Source organism: Girardinichthys multiradiatus, chromosome 17 (assembly GCF_021462225.1).
Source record: "Girardinichthys multiradiatus isolate DD_20200921_A chromosome 17, DD_fGirMul_XY1, whole genome shotgun sequence".
Taxonomy (NCBI): domain Eukaryota; kingdom Metazoa; phylum Chordata; class Actinopteri; order Cyprinodontiformes; family Goodeidae; genus Girardinichthys; species Girardinichthys multiradiatus.
Window position 1 is genome coordinate 22111279 of NC_061809.1, and position 18399 is coordinate 22129677.

The 18399-nt window shown below is 42.2% G+C and overlaps 2 protein-coding genes across 5 annotated transcripts in view; both read right to left on the minus strand.

The window, feature by feature from the left end:
* The window catches only part of tmcc3 (transmembrane and coiled-coil domain family 3), a 66567-nt gene extending 53259 nt beyond the window's left edge, over positions 1-13308 (minus strand). For 2 of the 4 annotated variants that reach the window (XM_047389988.1, XM_047389987.1), the window contains exons 1-2: positions 13173-13308; positions 10317-10414 (exon numbers count right to left, since the gene is read on the minus strand). In XM_047389988.1, coding sequence (XP_047245944.1) covers positions 10317-10397 — 81 coding nt within the window. In that variant the 5' untranslated portion in view covers positions 10398-10414; positions 13173-13308. Of the gene's footprint in view, positions 1-2420; positions 2722-10316; positions 10415-13172 lie in introns of those variants that run through there. The other 2 variants (XM_047389992.1, XM_047389990.1) reach the window with 2 other exon arrangements.
* Positions 13309-15062: 1754 nt separating this feature from the next.
* ndufa12 (NADH:ubiquinone oxidoreductase subunit A12) lies at positions 15063-18341 on the minus strand. The gene is made up of 4 exons (XM_047389518.1): positions 18186-18341; positions 17798-17883; positions 15515-15602; positions 15063-15318 (listed from the first exon to the last, which is right to left on the minus strand). The coding sequence occupies exons 1-4, from the start codon at positions 18272-18274 to the stop codon at positions 15138-15140; spliced, it is 444 nt and encodes a 147-aa protein (XP_047245474.1). The 5' UTR covers positions 18275-18341; the 3' UTR covers positions 15063-15137.
* Between the last annotated feature and the right edge of the window lie 58 nt (positions 18342-18399).

Genomic DNA, 18399 nt, shown 5'->3' on the forward strand with positions numbered 1-18399 from the left:
CTAACAATCCATACAATATAAATTAAAAGTTTTGAAACCTTTTCTGTAGTTTATACTTTACTTTTGTCAATTCGTCAGTGTTGAGGAACTTTAAATTATTACTTATCAATTACCTTCTTTACCCTGTGAAATAAATGAGTTGTGACACAACCCACCCCATTTCTCTTAGCCACTATTTAAATAGGAAAAACAAGGGAACATGCTGCACTACTAAGAAAGTGTGTACTAATCTACACAAGTCAGATGGTGGCTACTGGTAAAACAGCGTGCATATAGTAAGAACAATAATTCAAATGTTCAAGCAACTGGACCTGTGACAAGCAAAGCTGGACAAAGACCCACTACACACACTGAGAAGGATGGTAAGGGTGGTTAAAGAACCTCAAAATCTCCCTGTTAAAGACGTGTGCAACAAACAGTAGCATCTTAAAATCCTTAAGTCTCAAATAGAACCATTTACAAAATTTCAGTCCTACCATAACAAAAAGATTCAATTTGCTTAACTATACTGAGGCTATACGTGGAACCATCTGTTTGGGTCCAATGAGACTAAGATTGACCATTTCATTAAGTAACACTCCAAGTGGACCTGCCATAAAACAATGGATGAATAGGTAGAAAATCACATCATGCACACTGTGAAGTACGGTGGATTATCTATCATGCTGTGGGCCAGTTTGTCTTCCTACAATAGGGTCTGCAATAAAATTAATTTTTGCAAATCTTTACCAGTGGCACCAATGGAGGTTTACTATGGTATATTATGACTGTTTGTTAAGTGTTTGGTCATGGATCTTTAGAGACATTAAGCCGTAAGAAAGACAACTTAGATACCTGTGGAGGTCAATGGATGGGAAGAAATCAGGACATTGAACCTGTACTTTTAACTGCACATTTCTTCAGATCTGGGCATTCAAATTAGTCTTCATGAAAACGCTGGCTGAGCTGATAGCTAAAAAGTCTCCATATATGTTACAGGAAACAGAAAATATGAACCAGAGCAGAAAAAGCCAGTGCTAACAGCTGGTACTAATTGTGACTTACCAGGATGAGCTTCATGCAGAGCTGCACAGATATGCAGAAACTTGTTTACTTACAGGCATTTAAGAGTTTCTTAGAATTCTGCTGTTAACCGTTGAAATGCTTAAAATAGGAGATATGACTTGTGGAAAATGAAGATTGCTAACTGGCACTTTTATTAATAGATATTTGATGTTTTTTAAATTTCTTGTTGGATATCTTTTATGAAAACCGAGCTGGAATGATTTCTATAACAGCTGCATTAATAATCAAAACAATCAACTTCTGAGGGACTTAATAATTCCAGCAAAGGTTGTGTTTGCATGCAAGGAAAAAAGTAAACCAAAATCATGGAGTCTCCCTGGAAGTACTCAAGCATAAAAAGCACAAGAACGCACATGGAAGCAGGAGAACTGTGCTGTTGACACAGTACCACAGCACACTGATCTCCTCTGAGATGCACCCTCTGTCAAGGAGTTATAAACTGAGATTAATGAGAGGGAAGGCGACAGAGCTGCAGAAACGTTCATCACCGAGGGTTTGACGACACATCAAAGGTCCATAAACCCATGAAAACAGCCTGCAATCAAAGCTGATTACAGATCAGGTGCTGAACATTTTACAGGAGGATGAAGACAAATTGGGGAGCGATTTAAAAGTGGTATCCTGTTGCTTCTATCTTCAGTTATTTCCTTGTTTTTGGACTGAAGACGGCTGCTGGCATGACAGGAAGGGCCTTATTGTGCTGCAGCAGAGGGGTTACGTAAGATCTTGGTGTGCAGACATGGACACGTCAAGGGACATAATGCACAGACTCAGCACAACAATGCAGAGAGCGACTGGGATCTTTCTGCAGGACAGTTTTAATGAAGGAGCTGAGATCGGGATGCTCAAATAAAGACAGCGGGACTTCCTTTTGAGAACAGAACAAAAACTTCAATGGTATTTCTTCATATAAGTTAAAAGAAAAATGTGTGCTTGAGTTGTGGTTTGGAGCAGGCATTCCTCAGCATGGTGTGTGCTCCAAATGAAACGTGGTGAAACATGTCTGACTCAACCTTTAACTGCTAAAAATGCACTTCCTTTACTGTATGTGGTGTAAATGCTTTACTACATAGTTGCAGTAAACACAAACTTTTCTGAACAACAAAAGCCTGTAATAGACCCCAATATATGCTTTATAAAAACAGTCTAAAAATCTGTGTAAAAAACACTTTAGGACAATACGATGTTTCTGCTTCAAAGAGCTTCGGAAGCTGTACAAAAAGCTGTAAAAAACAAGATCAGAAAGACAGGTTTTCTTTTCCTGCAGCAGAGATTTAAAAGTAAAAACACATCAAGCAAGCAGCAACCTCAACAACGGGGGCAGAGTTATAAAGTGTAACAAGTGCGCAATCTACCTCTGTCACATAGATGAGCGGGATGGCACTGTAATTCTTCCTCATGCCTCAAAGCCTGAGGTCAAAGTGCATGGAAGTGGGTGCAGCTGCAGACCTCGCAAAGAATCCAGCAGACCACAGAGCTCCCGTCGGGTGCTCTGAAGCTTCAGGATGAGCCTCCAACAGAGCAGGAGCGCGTTTCTGTATCTGTCTGTTCTCGTGTGCAACAGTCTTATTGTGAAATCTTGCTCTCCTTGTGAAAGCAGCTATCAGAATCAAACCTGCAGCAACTCTGACATGCTCAGATTCTTCTGGTGGAGGTGTGTTTCCAACATTTATATCTATCAAACACTCTCTGGGGTAAAGGCAACCTTAAGAGGAGGCAGAGCAGTACCCTATCAGACACCAGGCATAGTTTTGAACACAGTGGCAAAAAGCTGCCAATCAGGAGCAAGCAGTCATAAGATAAAGAGGAAGGAGATAGGTTTCAGGGAAATGAATGAGTGCAAATGCAAAGTTAGTGCAAGATTCACTCCCTGAGGGATACATATTTTTCTCAACAGGACAGGCAGAGCTAATCTGCACAGTCAGATAACAGCCTGTATGTTTATGTGACTGAGGCTGGACTCTGCACTCCCTCTCAGGCTAAAAGGGACATTCTGTTCGAACTAAGAAGCCTCAATGCTGCTTCCTTTTGTCATCCAGCCAACGGAAAGGATAAGAAATGAGTGTTATTTTGAGCATCACTTTATCTTTTTGTTGTTCTTAACATTTCCCCCAAGGAAGAGGTTTCTGTGCTGTTGATACAGCTTCATACACCATCCAATAAAACTTTTGTTTAAATTCCTTCAAAGCTTGGAAATTGGGTTTTCTTTCCTCTTCAGAGATAAACAGCTGATGAAGATGTGCAAAATCCTTAAAATAAATTATTTTATTATTGCAATGGCCTTATCTCTGAAAAATAAATCAAAATTAAAACATCTTAGTTTGTGAAAATAAATTTCACATTAACACTAATTCTTCTATCATATAATATAATATAATATAATATAATATAATATAATATAATATAATATACTCGTACTCGTCGTCTTCCGCTTTATCCGGGACCGGGTTGCGGGGGCAGCAGACTCAACAGAGACGCCCAGACGTCCCTCTCCCCAGACACCTCCTCCAGTTCCTCCAGGGGGAGCCCAAGGCGTTCCCAGGCCAGCTGAGAGACATAGTCCCTCCAGCGTGTCCTGGGCCGTCCCCTGGGCCTCCTCCCGGTGGGACGTGCCTGGAACACCTCCCAAGGAAGGCGTCCAGGAGGCATTCGGTATAGATGCCTGAGCCACCTCAACTGGCTCCTCTCGATGTGGAGGAGCAGCGGATCTACTCCGAGCCCCTCCCGGATGGCCGAGCTCCTCACCCTATCTCTAAGGGAGTGCCCGGCCACCCTACGGAGGAAGCTCATTTCAGCCGCTTGTATCCGGGATCTCGTTCTTTCGGTCATGACCCAAAGTTCATGGCCATAAGTGAGGGTAGGAACGTAGACCGACCAGTAAATTGAGAGCTTTGCTTTTCGGCTCAGCTCTCTCTTCACCACAACAGACCGGCACAGCGCCCCCATTACTGTGGCAGCCGCACCGATCCGTCTATCGATCTCCCGCTCCATTCTTCCCTCACTCGTGAACAAGACCCCGAGATACTTAAACTCCTCCACTTGAGGCAGGAACTCCCCTCCAACCTGAAGAGGACAAGCCACCCTTTTCCGGTCGAGTACCATGGCCTCGGACTTGGAGGAGCTGATCCTCATCCCAGCCGCTTCACACTCGGCTGCGAACCGCCACAGCGCATGCTGTAGGTCTTGGCTAGAGGGGGCCAGCGGGACCACGTCATCTGCAAAAAGAAGAGACGAAATCCACTGGTCCCCAAACCCGACCCCCTCCGGCCCTTGGCTGCGTCTAGAAATCCTGTCCGTAAACGTTATGAACAGGACCGGTGAAAAAGGACAGCCCTGCCGGAGTCCAACATGCACTGGGAACAGGTCCGACTTAGTGCCGGCAATGCGGACCAAACTCCTGCTCCGCTCGTACAGGGACCGGATGGCCCCTAGTAAAGGGCCCCCGATTCCATACTCCTGGAGCACCCCCCACAGGGCATCACGAGGGACACAGTCGAATGCCTTCTCCAGGTCCACTAAACACATGTGAACCGGTTGGGCAAACTCCCATGAACCCTCGAGCACCCTGTAGAGGGTGTAGAGCTGGTCCAGTGTTCCACGGCCGGGACGAAAACCACACTGCTCCTCCTGAAGCCGAGGTTCGACTATCGGTCGGACTCTCCTCTCCAATACCCTGGCGTAGGCCTTACCAGGGAGGCTAAGAAGTGTGATCCTCCTGTAGTTGGAACACACCCTCCGGTCCCCCTTCTTATGAAGGGGGACCACCATCCCAGTCTGCCAGTCCAGAGGCACTGTCCCCGACCGCCACGCAATGTTGAAGAGGCGTGTCAACCATGACAGCCCTGCAACATCCAGAGACTTGAGGTACTCAGGGCGGATCTCATCCAACCCCTAAGCCCTGCCACCGCGGAGCTTTTTAACCACCTCGGTGACTTCAGCCTGGGTGATGAAAGAGTCCGACCCCGAGTCCCCAGCCTCTGTTTCCACCACGGAATGCATGATGGCAGGATTGAGGAGATCCTCGAAGTACTCCTTCCACCGCCCGATAATGTCCTCAGTCGAGGTCAGCAGTCTCCCGCCCCCACTATAAACAGTGTTGGCGAAGCACTGCTTCCCCCTCCTGAGGCGACGGACGGTTTGCCAGAATCGCTTCGAGGCCAACCGGTAGTCCTTCTCCATGGCCTCACTGAACTCCTCCCAGGCCCGTGTTTTTGCCTCTGCCACAGCCCGGGCCGCAGCACGCTTGGCCTCACGGTACCCGTCAGACGCCTCAGGAGTCCCACAAGCCAACCACAGCCGATAGGACTCCTTCTTCAGCTTAACAGCATCCCTTACTGCCGGTGTCCACCACCGGGTTCTGGGATTGCCGCCGCGACAGGCACCGCAGACCTTACGGCCACAGCTACGGGCAGCAGCATCGACAATAGATGCAGAGAACATGGTGCACTCGGACTCTATGTCTCCAACATCCCCCGGAATCTGGTCGAAGCTCTCCCGGAGGTGGGAGTTGAATACATCCCTGGCCGAGGGCTCCGCCAGGCGTTCCCAGCAGACCCTCACTATGCGCTTGGGCCTGCCAAGTCTGACTGGCTTTCTCCTCCTCCAGCGGATCCAACTCACCACCAGGTGATGATCAGTGGACAGCTCAGCCCCTCTCTTCACCCGAGTGTCCAAAACATGCGGCCGAAGGTCTGATGATACAACAACAAAGTCGATCATCGACCTCCTGCCTAGGGTGTCCTGGTGCCAAGTCCAATGATGGACACCCTTATGTTTGAACATGGTGTTCGTTATGGACAATCCGTGACTAGCACAGAAGTCCAATAACAAAACACCACTCGGATTCCGATCGGGGACGCCATTCCTCCCGATCACGCCTCTCCGGGTGTCACTGTCGTTCCCCACGTGGGCGTTGAAGTCCCCCAGCAGAATAATGGAGTCCCCGGGAGGGGCACTATCCAGCACCCCCGACAGAGACTCCAAGAAGGCCGGGTACTCTGCACTGCCACTCGGCCCGTAGGCTGAAATGATAGTCAGAGACCTCTCCCCAACCCGAAGGCGCAGGGATACGATCCTATCATCCACTGGGGTAAACCCCAACACGAGACGGCTGAGCTGGGGGGCAACAGGCAAACCCACACCAGCCCGCCGCCTCTCCCCGTGGGCCACTCCAGAGTAGAACAGAGTCCAACCCCTCTCAAGGAGATGGGTTCCAGAGCCCACGCTGTGCGTGGAGGCAAGCCCGACTATTTCTAGTCGATATCTCTCGACCTCCCGCACAAGCTCAGGCTCCTTCCCCCCCAGCGAGGTGACATTCCACGTCCCTAGAGCCAGCCTAAGCATCCGGGGATCGGGCCGCTGAGGTCTCCACCTTCGTCCGCCACCCAATCCTCTTTGCATTATATTATAATATAATATAATATAATATAATATAATATAATATAATATAATATAATATAATATAATATAATATAATATAATTAATATAATATAATATTTGCTTGGAACTTTGAACTAGTATTCCCTGACTTTCTGTTTCACTGGGGTAGAAATATAATGCAACACAAATGGCCACCTCTTTAAGCCCACTTTACAATGGGAAAGACAGGAGAACACACCGTTCAATAAGAAAGATGTAAATTAGGCTTCATATCAACTACAGCTGTAGCAAAATGTAGCATCTCGGGATAAGTCTCCATAGCAACAACTATCTACAGTTTATGCAAGTGGTTGTTTGGGAGGCATGCCACCTAAACAAGTAGGTGTGGTGGAAAACAAAAGATGAATATGTGGAAAAATACCTCATGCCCATTGTAAAGTATGGTGGAGACTCTGTGATGCTATGGGCCTGTTTCTTTTTTGTTGTTGGATTTTTCTTCACTAAATAATGCTCTCAAATTAAAGGTCGGCAGTCTTACCCATGATTGGGGTTTTGAGTGATGAACCAGGCTGGGAGTTTTAAAGGCCTCAGGAATCTTTTGCAGGTGTTTAGAGTTAACTCGTTGATTCAGATGATTAGGTTCATAGCTCGTTTAGAGACCCTTTTAATGATATGCTAATTTTGTGAGATAGGAATTTTGGGTTTTCATGAGCTGTATGCCAAAATCATCCGTATTAAGACAATAAAAGACCTGAAATATTTCAGTTAGTGTGCAATGAATCTAAAATATATGAATGTTAAATTTTCATCATTACATTATGGAAAATAATGAACTTTATCACAATATGCTAATATTTTGAGAAGGACCTGAAAATTACAAGCAGGAAATGACTTGCTTAAAGAAATGTTGAGAAACATCACCAGATGATTCTTCTTTAGATGCAAGAAGACTGTACATAAAACAATACATTAAAAAACAGTTGTGCAGTGATGCACATTTTCCTTTAATTTATTTACATAAAGCGGAGTTTGTGCAATAATTGGAAGAGATGATATTTTTCTGTATAAGGGATGATCCAATGGCAATTTAGATAAGGAAGCATTTAACCTAATTTCCTCTGCGCCAGAGGATTTGACTCCTATCGTTCCTGCCAATTAGACTTTCATTTAACATAGTTGAGATTTTCATAAACAAAACCATTTTGTTCTACCACACCCTATAAATTGACTTGTATAACTTAGCTTGAATGTTTAGCTTTGAAGAAAGACTGCAAACGAAAGAACAACCAGGCAGGAGGGAGATTATTAAAAATAAATAGACGCTTCCATTGTTTTCCATATATCTGAGTTAACTGGGTTGAACTTGTTTAAACTCTTTTTTTAGTGTTTATCTTTAGCATTTTTGTGTCAGTTGCTATTTCCCCAGTTCATCCTTTTTTTTGAATAAACCTTAATTTCCATCCTCCTTTTCTCTTCTTACATATTTGTGCTTAAGCTTCAACTTGCTGGCACATGTCTTCAAGTCTTGAAATATTACATAAATATTTCCACATAATGTTGTTTCCTCATCTTGCCATATAGTCATCGAAGTGCACCAGTCCCTCCTGCAGCAAAACACCCCAGCAATATGATATAGCCACCACTGTGCTTCAAAGTTAGGCTGGTGCTCTCAGGCTTGCAGGCTTTCCCTTTTTCCTGTCCTTAAGGCGTCTGTCAATGATTTGCTGTACTGGCGTTGCTTTTGAAGAAATACCTTTTTCCTCACAGAGTGACCTTTCAGCCCATGTAGCTACAGACTCATGTCAGTATCGATAATGACATTCCACCCAAGGCCGAACCACACAGGTAGCAGTCCACTTCTTGCTATCTTGGCTGATTTCTTTTGATTTTCCCCTGATGTCACACAAGCAAGAAGTGCGTTCTTAGGTACACCACTGCCTTCAACTACATCCACAAGTGTGTCTAATCCTACCTAACATGTTGTGAATAGGCCTATCAGAAGCTTATAAAGACATGACATCACCATCTGGTCTTTCCCAAACTCTTTAAAGGGATAGAAATCTTAATTTATGTATGCTTCTGAACTTGAAGAAGGTAACAGAAATTCTCTAATTATTCTGAGATTTAGCAAATCATTCTGATAAATCATGATTCCAGCCCTTCAGCTCACCTTGACTGTGCTGATTACTCATTGCCTTCACCTGCACTGGGCTGCTTCTATTTAATCAGCTGCTCGTCACCAGCTCAGTGCGAGATCGTCTGTTGCCTCTGTCACAGCTTTCAAGCCTTGATTCATGTTTCAAGAGAGTTTTTTCTGGTTATCTTATCCTGCCTGTTTTTTGACCACAGATTTCTGCCTTGTCCTTCTGCTGTTCGGAAAAGTCCTGACCTCACGTTGCTGAAACCTGCCTGTCTCTGACTCTGTCTCTGGATTACTGGACTACCCCTGCCTGAAACCCTTCAGTGCTTTACCTTGGATTGTCTCCCGCTTCTGCATCTGGTTGGTGGAAATATTCTCTGTCTCCTGTTTGTTCCTGGAACCCCCAAGACCTCCTGTTGTCCACTTCCCCTTCCTCCCCGGCTGGATTTCAGTTCCCTGATAAACCTCCATTCCTGTCATTCCTGTCTGACTGCTTCAGTGGAACCTCTTCTACCCAATTATTATTATTATTTTTTTATATTAAAACTTTTGGTTAACCATTCTCTTGTCTGGCTGCGTTTTGGGTTCTGGTTGAGTTGCTTCATCGTTACAAAGTGACCTAAAAAAGCAAATGTTAAGTCTGATTCATTTTGAGTCAGTGAGAATAAAAGGTTATGTGTATTTTCATATGATATGTGTAAATATCTGTCAACTGTATATAGATAAAAATCAGAAAAAAGAACAGCTTGGGTTTTGTAGATAATATGAAGATGTAAATAGGAAAGACATTTGTTTTACTTGTGCAAACTTTTATGAGGAGCTAAACACAGGGTGACAAGATTTCACAGCACTGATACCCAAAGGAGCAGATCTGTGCAAAGACATTAAAGCAGCACGGCCAACAGGAAATCTGGGGAGTAATTGTCTTTTAACTTATGGGGAAAGGGCAGAACTGGGATGTTTTTAAAGCCAAATGCTTAGAGGAGAGGCACAGAAAAATTAAAACACCCAGGGCGGTGACTCTGACCCACTGAGCAAAGCCAAAATTGGGAGAATTGAAGTCAGGAATACTAAGGAAAAGATCTCACACTTTTCTCGAGGAGCAAAAACTGCTCATGGGAGAATGTTGAGTGTTAACGAAGAAGGAAGCAGAAGTAAATGATGTCGGATAGACGTGAATGCTCTTGAGGAAGTGTCTCCATGTTAGGATTTACCCTCTTCATTGCATTTCTGGTGTCCTGCTGCTGGCATTGCTGCCACTTCGGCCCGATGCTGTGATCAGCAGTCACAAAGGCAGGGGCTCCAATAATCTGCTCCATTTGCCGACGATGACTCAGACTGCAGCCGTCAGCCACAGACAGACATAGACGTAACTGAAGAGCAGCAGATGAGCCCCTTGCTGAATGAAAGACATGAACTTCAGCTTGGAGTGCTCAGGGAATGCCTTATAATTATGCATCAAAGCACTCACAGCTGATTGTTCTGGAATTACTTTAAGGGTTTAAATGAGTGGCCCCCTTTCACTTTTCTAAACAAACGTCTCCTCTGATGTGTGAATACAGATGGGAAAAGGATCCGTGTTCATTAAATTGCTGACTGGACAGGAGGCCAAAAGCCTTCGCAGCCTAACTGATTAAGCTATGATGACATGTCTGACTCAGTAACACAAATTAAGAGAAAGGGCGCCCCCTTTTGGTCGTTAAACCCTAGTCAAAGGACGCAAAAACTCACATTGTGTTGATTTTCTTCTGCATCTGCATCATCCACAAAGCTGGTTCCAGCAAGAAGTGACAAGACAGAAAGTCTCCTCATTTAACAGCTCCAGATGTCTGTAAATGCAAAATATGGTCTTAACTCCAGCAAAATATTCTCAGACAAGTATTCCCGGTCATGAAACCTACCTTGGACCTTTTCACATATTATCATATTACAACCACAAACATCAGTGTATTTCACTGGGTTTTATGTGATAGACCAACACAAAGTAGTACATAATTGTGATGTAGAACCAGAATAATGACTGGTATGGAACGTTTTTTTAAAATTAGAATATTAGGTTTGCCGTGCCCTTTTCATTCAGCCCCCAGGTGGTGGCAGCGTCATACTGTGGGGATGCTTTACTTTAGCAGAGACAGAGAAGAAGGTCAGAGTAGATGGCAACATGGATGGAGCTGATTACAGAGAACTTCTGGATTAAAACCTCCTAGAGGCCTCCAGACTTGCCACTGGGGTGGAGGTGCACCTTCCAGCAGGACAATAACTCTAAACATGCAACCAGAGATACAACTTAATGGTTTAGATCAAGGCTTAATTCAGTTTCTAGATGTGCGTAGCTGGTGGAGACAAGTTCCAAAGGATTTTCCGCTGTAATTGCAGAAAAAGGCCCTTCTACAAAGTATTGTCTCAGGAGGTCGGATTACAATTACATGCCACACTTTTTAGATTTTATACTCTAAGAAAATGGTGAAATCTATTTTCATTCCACTTCAAAATGAATTTAAATTAAATTTAAGATTCTTTAAATTGAACAAAAGCCATAAGATGCATTGACATTAAGGCAAAAACATCAAAACAAACAAAAAATATTAAAACTGTCACAGATAAAGCAATTTTAGTATAACATTTCAGTATTTGCCTTATATTTTCTTCCAATACATGCATTTATCTACATCTAACGTATGATTGCATTAATTCCATTTATTTTTGATATAGTAGATGTTATACTTTTCAAAGGAAACTAACGGTAAAAATCCTGATCTTCACCTAAAGATAACTGCAATCTGATAATGTTCAAAATAAAATTTAAGCACACAAACCTGCTGTTTGATTTCCCCAGCCACTGAGTAACCTGAAGAGTCTCTATGGATCCAGTCACTTTCTCTCTGACTGCTCCTCAAAGGAGGATCTATCCTTACCTAGGTGAGAAATGTTGCACACTGCAGCTTTCCTTCAGCTCAGCATAATCCTGCAGTGATTAACACTGATATGTAATAGAGACGTTGAGCTGGAAGCTTCAGTTGTAAAACCTACAAAACAGGCTGTATTCGCTGTTTAAATGTTCTTAACCTAGAGATATCATTATATAGTCAATTTCTTTTTAATTTGTACATTTTGCAATCCCTGTGGTCAGGGATGGTTTTTGATATGGATATGGCTCACAACACAGGGCGGCATTCTTTCAAGGGGCACTATGACTGTTCAGTTGCTTTTATCATGTTTAATAAACGAGCCATCAGCACTGGTTGAGCTGTGGACGAAAATATGAAATTGATGATGAAGTTTGTATCTGATTGAAGGATTATTGACTTGTTTTTCAAAACTTTTAATGGCCATCTCTAGGTTAAATAAACATAGTTTCTTTAAAACAGAGGTCTGTATTAATTGTACCCAACTTGCAATGTAAAATAAAGGTATTTCAAACATCTTTTTAATAATCCACAATCTATTTGATAATTTTTAATGACTAATTGCTTTGTTTCACACTGCAACCTCTGTTTACTGAAAGAAAGAAGACTTGTGCATTACCTTAACAACCTTTAAAACAGTTTTAGATCTATTAAACATTTTTGTATTTTTTGAGCTATATAAATTTCGTCAGACAACAATTTAATTCAACTACATAACTTCCAACAACGTTATACAGTACAAATATATATAAAAAAAATGCATATAAGTGAAAGGAATCTTCTTTTTTCTTTACACATGAAGTAAAGTTAGCACTGCAGCACAGCCAGCTGCAATGGGAAGTTTGAAATGCAGCTGTTTAAAAGTCTAACATAAATTGAAGCATTATTTATGATCCGTTTAGAGATTGATTCTTACAGATTATTTCCAGTCAACATTTACACATGGGGCCCACATTTGGGGGGATATGGCTGTAAAATGGACACCAGATGGTATGTCAACAAGTTATCCAACAGCCCCATGTTAACTGTAGTTACAGGTTTGATGCACCACAACTCTAAGTAAATTGTGGGACCCATATAGGTCCCAAACATGTTGAGCAATTTAAAATGGTTTTCTAAATACCCATTTGAGACCCAGCTAAGAGCTACACAGTTTCCTGATATGGGTTGTCAACCAAACAAGAACCCAGTTTTAAATCCAGAACCACTTAGTAAAATCCATATTTTGACGGCATAAGCATGCTGGCTGGGCAGTAAGTTCAATCATTAATACTGGAAAATAATCAGCAGCATAATAAATGTTCCTATACCATGGAATCATCAGATACTAAGCTGTAGAAAAATGAGTCTAGAGAGTTATTTTATATTATGTAAATATTTCTGTAGTATAAAAATAAAGAATAAAACAAATATCAGGCCATAAACCTTTTTTTTTCCTCACTGTGTGACAATAAATCAGGCTAAACTTTTCATGTTCTAAGTAAATTAGAATTATTTATATTGCTAAAGTCCAAAATAGTCAGAAGGTTCCTTAAATTGGGAAATTGGTACAGTAAACATTTTGTGGAAGGCCAGACAATGATAACATGGCTTTGTAAGCCTAAAACAGATTAATTCACAACATTGGAGTTAAATGAAGGTACACCTGTGGTTTAATTTTAAGGTAACATCTCAAACTCACCGTTTCTTTGTGTGGCCTCATGGGAAAATTAAATCATCCCAGGTATCAGGAAGAGAATTGTGGAACTCCACAAATCTGGTTCATCCTTGTGTGCTATGTCCAGATCAGAGCTGGTCCAGAAGCCCTAAGGTACCGCATTCATCTGCTCTCTGCAAGTGGGAGCGCCGCGTGATCTTGTTGTAGGGGATCTCGCGAGATTGAAGCACCATCATAATTCTCCTTTAGGTGAAGTTTGTCTCGCGAAGCGCCATCTAGTGTCACTTCGCCTTGTAAAGTTAGGGTAAGTGTTGATAAAGTTATTGATTTTAGCTTGAAACATACTATCTGTATGTTTAAGACTCTTATTTTGAAGTTAGGGAACAGCGCAACTAGCCGTCAGCTGCTAAAAAAGCTGAAGTTGGCCTTTGCTTCGGGGCGTATCTATCACTATACTGAAGTACTATTTCAGAAGTACTCAATTCAAAATCTAAAATACTTTGAATTATCATACCAGAACGGAATAATACACTGAGCAAATATATCTAAAAACACAGCTTTATATCAATAAAAGCTTTATTATATTGTTAAAACACTGAAAAGACTATTTTAAGAGTAAGAATATGAAATTCAATATACATACTACTCCAAAAGCAACATAAAAAGCCAGATTATAGTTTGCAAATGCACACAGGGACAGACACCTTAACTGTTGGAGGCATGTCCTATAGTCTGTGGAAACAACAATTTGTGATTAGCCATCATGACCACTGTTACATCTGAAGGGAAAAGAGCCTGAGAGCACCATCCCAACAGCGAAGTACGGAGGTGGCAGCATCATGTTGTGGGGGTGGTTTGCTGCAGGACTGACTGGTACACTTCACATAATAGATGGCATCATAAGGAAAGAACATTATGTGGAAATATTAAAGCAACTTAGTTAAATCTTGGGCACAATGACCCCAAGCATTCAGATGAATTATTTACAAATGGCCTTAAAGAGAGCAAAGTCAATGTATTGGAGGTGTCCTACAGACTTGACTCCATTTAGCAAATCCAAATATGTTTGGTAAACTTAAACCTAAAACAGGATAAGTTTAGTCCAATGTGATGTCAGACAGTTAGAAAAAAAGGTTATGCATGTTTTTATAGTTTATGGAAACATCTGTATTTTTACTGTAGCAATATGCTTACTAAAGCCTGCTGTATGATACTGTGTGTGTGTGTGAAAGATTTTATGATAAATATTCAGAATTGTTTTTTTGTTTACTGCAGATATCCAGGTTTTTAGTGACAAAGCTCTCGTTTTTCTCATTTTAGGAACCATTTCTGTTGCATTTATTTTCTTCTTTTTTATTGGCAGAAGAGAACAAACTGAAAAAGTACAACTTTTGTTTACATTTACTAAGGTGCCACCTATTGTAGAAAGTCTAAGAACCAACGACAGCTCCAAAACCTTTGAATGCTTCAGCCACCACCAGGGAGGGGGGCTTCTAATACTAATGGCTTTATCATAAATATGCAATAATTAAATGATTTTTTTAGGTCATGGTTAAGAAAAGACAAATACTTTGTGTAATAACAAAAAATTTTCATCATCAGCAAACATTTTACCCCAAAAATAATTAAAAATGCCAATCTGCATCAACTGCCTGTGCTATTGGGCCAAACTAACACTATCCCGAGGGCTACAAATGGACTCCAGGCTGCACCTTGGACACCCCTGCTCTTAAAGTGAGCACCTGTACAGTTGAAATGATTGGTTCATCAGTTTTGAAAAGCTAGTGTTTGGATTTGACTGTGTATTTTGATTCAACTCACGACTAAAGCAGAAAGTTTAGGGACCTCCTTCACATCTTCAGAATTCAATCATAATGAGATGGAGCAAGTTGAAAGTATTGACCGTCACACCGATTTTAAATATCTGAATAGAGATTTTATTCAGGCAAGAAACTATAATTAACAGCATAAACACAAAGCAGTTATAGTTCACTGGGCTCCAGCTTTAGGGGGAACCCACTCGTGGATCTTCTTGCGGGTGGTGGGGTACGGCACGTACTGCTGCGAGGTCCCGCTCACGTTGAACTGGTGAACCTCGGCGAGGAACTTCTTGGGCTCTGGAGGATGTGTGGTGGGTGGGTCGTCTGTCATACAGTGCAGCCAGCGATGCCTGAACGATAAAGACGAGAAGAGAACATTTTTGGTTACATTTGCAGTCATGGAACCATATTTAAATTAATCTGCATTTAATTTAAAACCAGAAAACACTATCAATGACTTAATTTGACGTTTTAAGAATTTTACACAGAGGTTTCTCTTATTCCCACAGTTGTTTGCATGTATAAAACGTAAGTAGGATATTATACCATTCAGCTGGCACCATGCTGCTATCCACCTCCCAAAATGTTTTCTTTCCATTCATCTCTGTGGTGTAGATCACCCAACGGTGACGTCCTGAACACAGAGATATGTTAGCAAAACACGCCGGCAGAAGCAGTTTCTTTAATTGTCCCTTAAGGTTTATGACTTAGAATCTGGAAAAGTTAAGACAAGAAACATACTTGCTTGGACCCAACAGTTGGATATTTCAGCATGTCTCACCAGCTTCATTTAATCCGTTACTATGTGACAATGTCTCCATTTTGATTGAACAAAATGAGTGTCACTGCATCATACCACAACATTTACCTGAAGGTATGATGTTCTCTCAGAATTGCTGTGTTAATCTTACACTACATGTAGTGGGAGGCACACCTTCCAAAACGTTCCACTTTTGTCTCGTCAGTCCACAGAATATCTTCCCAAACGTCTTGGGAAGTAAATGTGAGACATTTACCAAGATGTGAGACAAGCAAGGAGGAGTACAAGAAGAAGTTGGGAGACCAAGCTCCAGCAAAACAATATCAGAGGTGTGTCAGGGAGGAAGAAGATCACAGGCTTCAAGCAGAAGGAAGATCAGACCGATGGATGTCTGGACAGAACCAATGAACTGAATACATTCTTCAATAGGTTCAATTCAGAAACAAGCTTCGCATCCTCCTCTCCTGCTCACAGACATCTCACCCTCCTTTAACCCACAGTTGTCCTGTCACACCTCAAATGTTTCATCTTCCAACATAGCCATGGACCCTTCTGCTTCTACATGTTTGCCTTCAACCATATCAGAAGATGCTGATGCTTCCTTTGCTTCCCCCTTCCACCTGTGTGTCTCAAGAAGTCAAGTGAAGATGCAATTGGAGAGACTGAACCAGAATAAGGCTGCAGGTCCAGATCATGTCAGCCCTAGAGTCCTGAAGGCCTGTGCAGAGCAGCTCTGTGGGATTCTGCAGCACCTCTTCAACCTTAGCCTGGTCCAGAAGAAGGTTCCAGTGTTGTGGAAGACCTCCTGTCTTGTTCCGGTACCAAAGAAAACTCACCCATCAGTCCTCAATGACTATAGACCTGTTGCCCTGACATCCCACATCATGAAGGTCCTAGAGAGACTCTTGTTGGCCCACCTGAGTAAGCAAACAAACTATCAGGACCCCCTTCAGTTTGCTTATCGCTGTGGAGCTGGAGTTGAAGATGCCATCATACACCTGCTTCAACGAACCCACTGTCATCTGGACAAAACCAGCCGCACTGTGAGGATCATGTTCTTTGATTTCTCCAGTGCATTTAATACCATCCAACCTGATTTGCTTTGTCAGAAACTCCAGAAGACTCAGGTGGAGGCCTCAACAATCTCCTGGATTAAAGACTACCTGACAAACAGACCACAGTTTGTGAGACTGAAGGGTTGTGAGTCTAACCAGGTAGTCAGCAGCCCAGGAGCACCACAGGGAACTGTGCTCTCATCATTCCTTTTCACTCTGTACACCTCAGACTACCAGTACTAGACTCCTGTCATCTACAGAAATACTCGGATGATTCTGCAGTCGTGGGGTGGATCAGAGATGAACAAGAAGCTGAGTACAGGAAGGTGGTGGACTGCTTTGTGGCATGGTGTGGAAACAATCATCTCATTTTGAACGTGACTAAAACAATGGAGATGATTGTAGATTTTAAGAGAAACAGGAATTGGTCAAACGCTTTTATACAGCATAGGAGAAGAAGTGGAGGTGGGGAAGACTGTACTTCTTGAGGAAGCTTAGTTCCTTCAGTGTTTGCAGCAAGATGCTGCATATCTTCTATAAGTCTGTTGTGGAAAGTGTGATCTCTTCTACCATCATCTGCTGGGGAAGCAGCATCAGAACCAGGGACTTAAAAAAGCTCAACAAGCTGATAAAGAAGGCTGGCTCTGTTCTGGAGACTCCTCTGGAACCTCTGGAGATCAATGAACAAAGAAGGATTCTTCATAAAATGAAGAACATTATGGAGAACTTTGAGCATCGTCTTCAGTCGGAGGCTTCTTCAGGTCTGCTGTAGGACAGACCGGTATAGAAGATCCTTCCTGCCTGCAGCCTTCGGCAATAGCTCTTTGGAGAAACCTGCATAATATGAGCTACACCAACATTTAATTTCCCTTTGGGATGAATAAAGTATTCTTGAATTTGAATTAAAACTTTAAGTGACAGAAAAGCAAGAACAAAAGAATAAATAGTGTAATACAAAAATAAATTCAGTCACAAACTTGGACCTTGAACATATTTGTGAGGCAGTGAACTCACCAAAGAAGTAGTGCTTCTTGTCCTCAAAATATTTGTTTCCATATTTATCAACACCAATAAGAGTGCCTGTTTTAATATCGTTCACCCTGCAAACACAAGGAGAACAACGTTTTTCAACTAGCCCAAATATTGTTTACGAAATAAAAAATATTCTAATAGTAAAACGCAGCATTTAAGCGTTTAAAGATAGGCGTGTCAGCTTTTGAATTAGACTCAAATTAAATTCTGAGTCTTTTCTAGAGCAAATGTACCGTTAGCTGTCAACATGCTAACTACGGTTAGCTTCACAGAGACACAGCATTAAGCAGCAATTTCGGTCTGTTTCAAATATTTCGCGGTTATCTTCAAACACAGGACGATAATTATTTATATGATTTACTAAAATGACCTGAAAAACTGGAGGAAAAAACCTCGGACTCCTCCATGACCTCCTATCTGTCCCAAAGCCCTTCTGACTAGGTTAGCATACTCCGCCATGTTTAGACGGAAGTGCTACAGAAACGTCCCGACGAAACCAAGAAAAAAGGAAGTTCCGCAGTTCTTTTCTTTTCTAAAGTGGAATTAGAATTATAACACATAAACATGACAAATACAATTGAAAT

Coding starts and splice junctions, on each gene's coding strand:
- ndufa12 (XM_047389518.1), bottom strand. CDS start 18,274: ATGGCGGAGTATGCTAACCTAGTCAGAAGGGCTTTGGGACAGATAGGA. Junction 17,884..18,185: donor TTTTTCCTCCAGTTTTTCAG/GTCATTTTAGTA, acceptor TTGTGTTTGCAG/GGTGAACGATATTAAAACAG. Junction 15,319..15,514: donor AGCATGGTGCCAGCTGAATG/GTATAATATCCT, acceptor TTTATCGTTCAG/GCATCGCTGGCTGCACTGTA.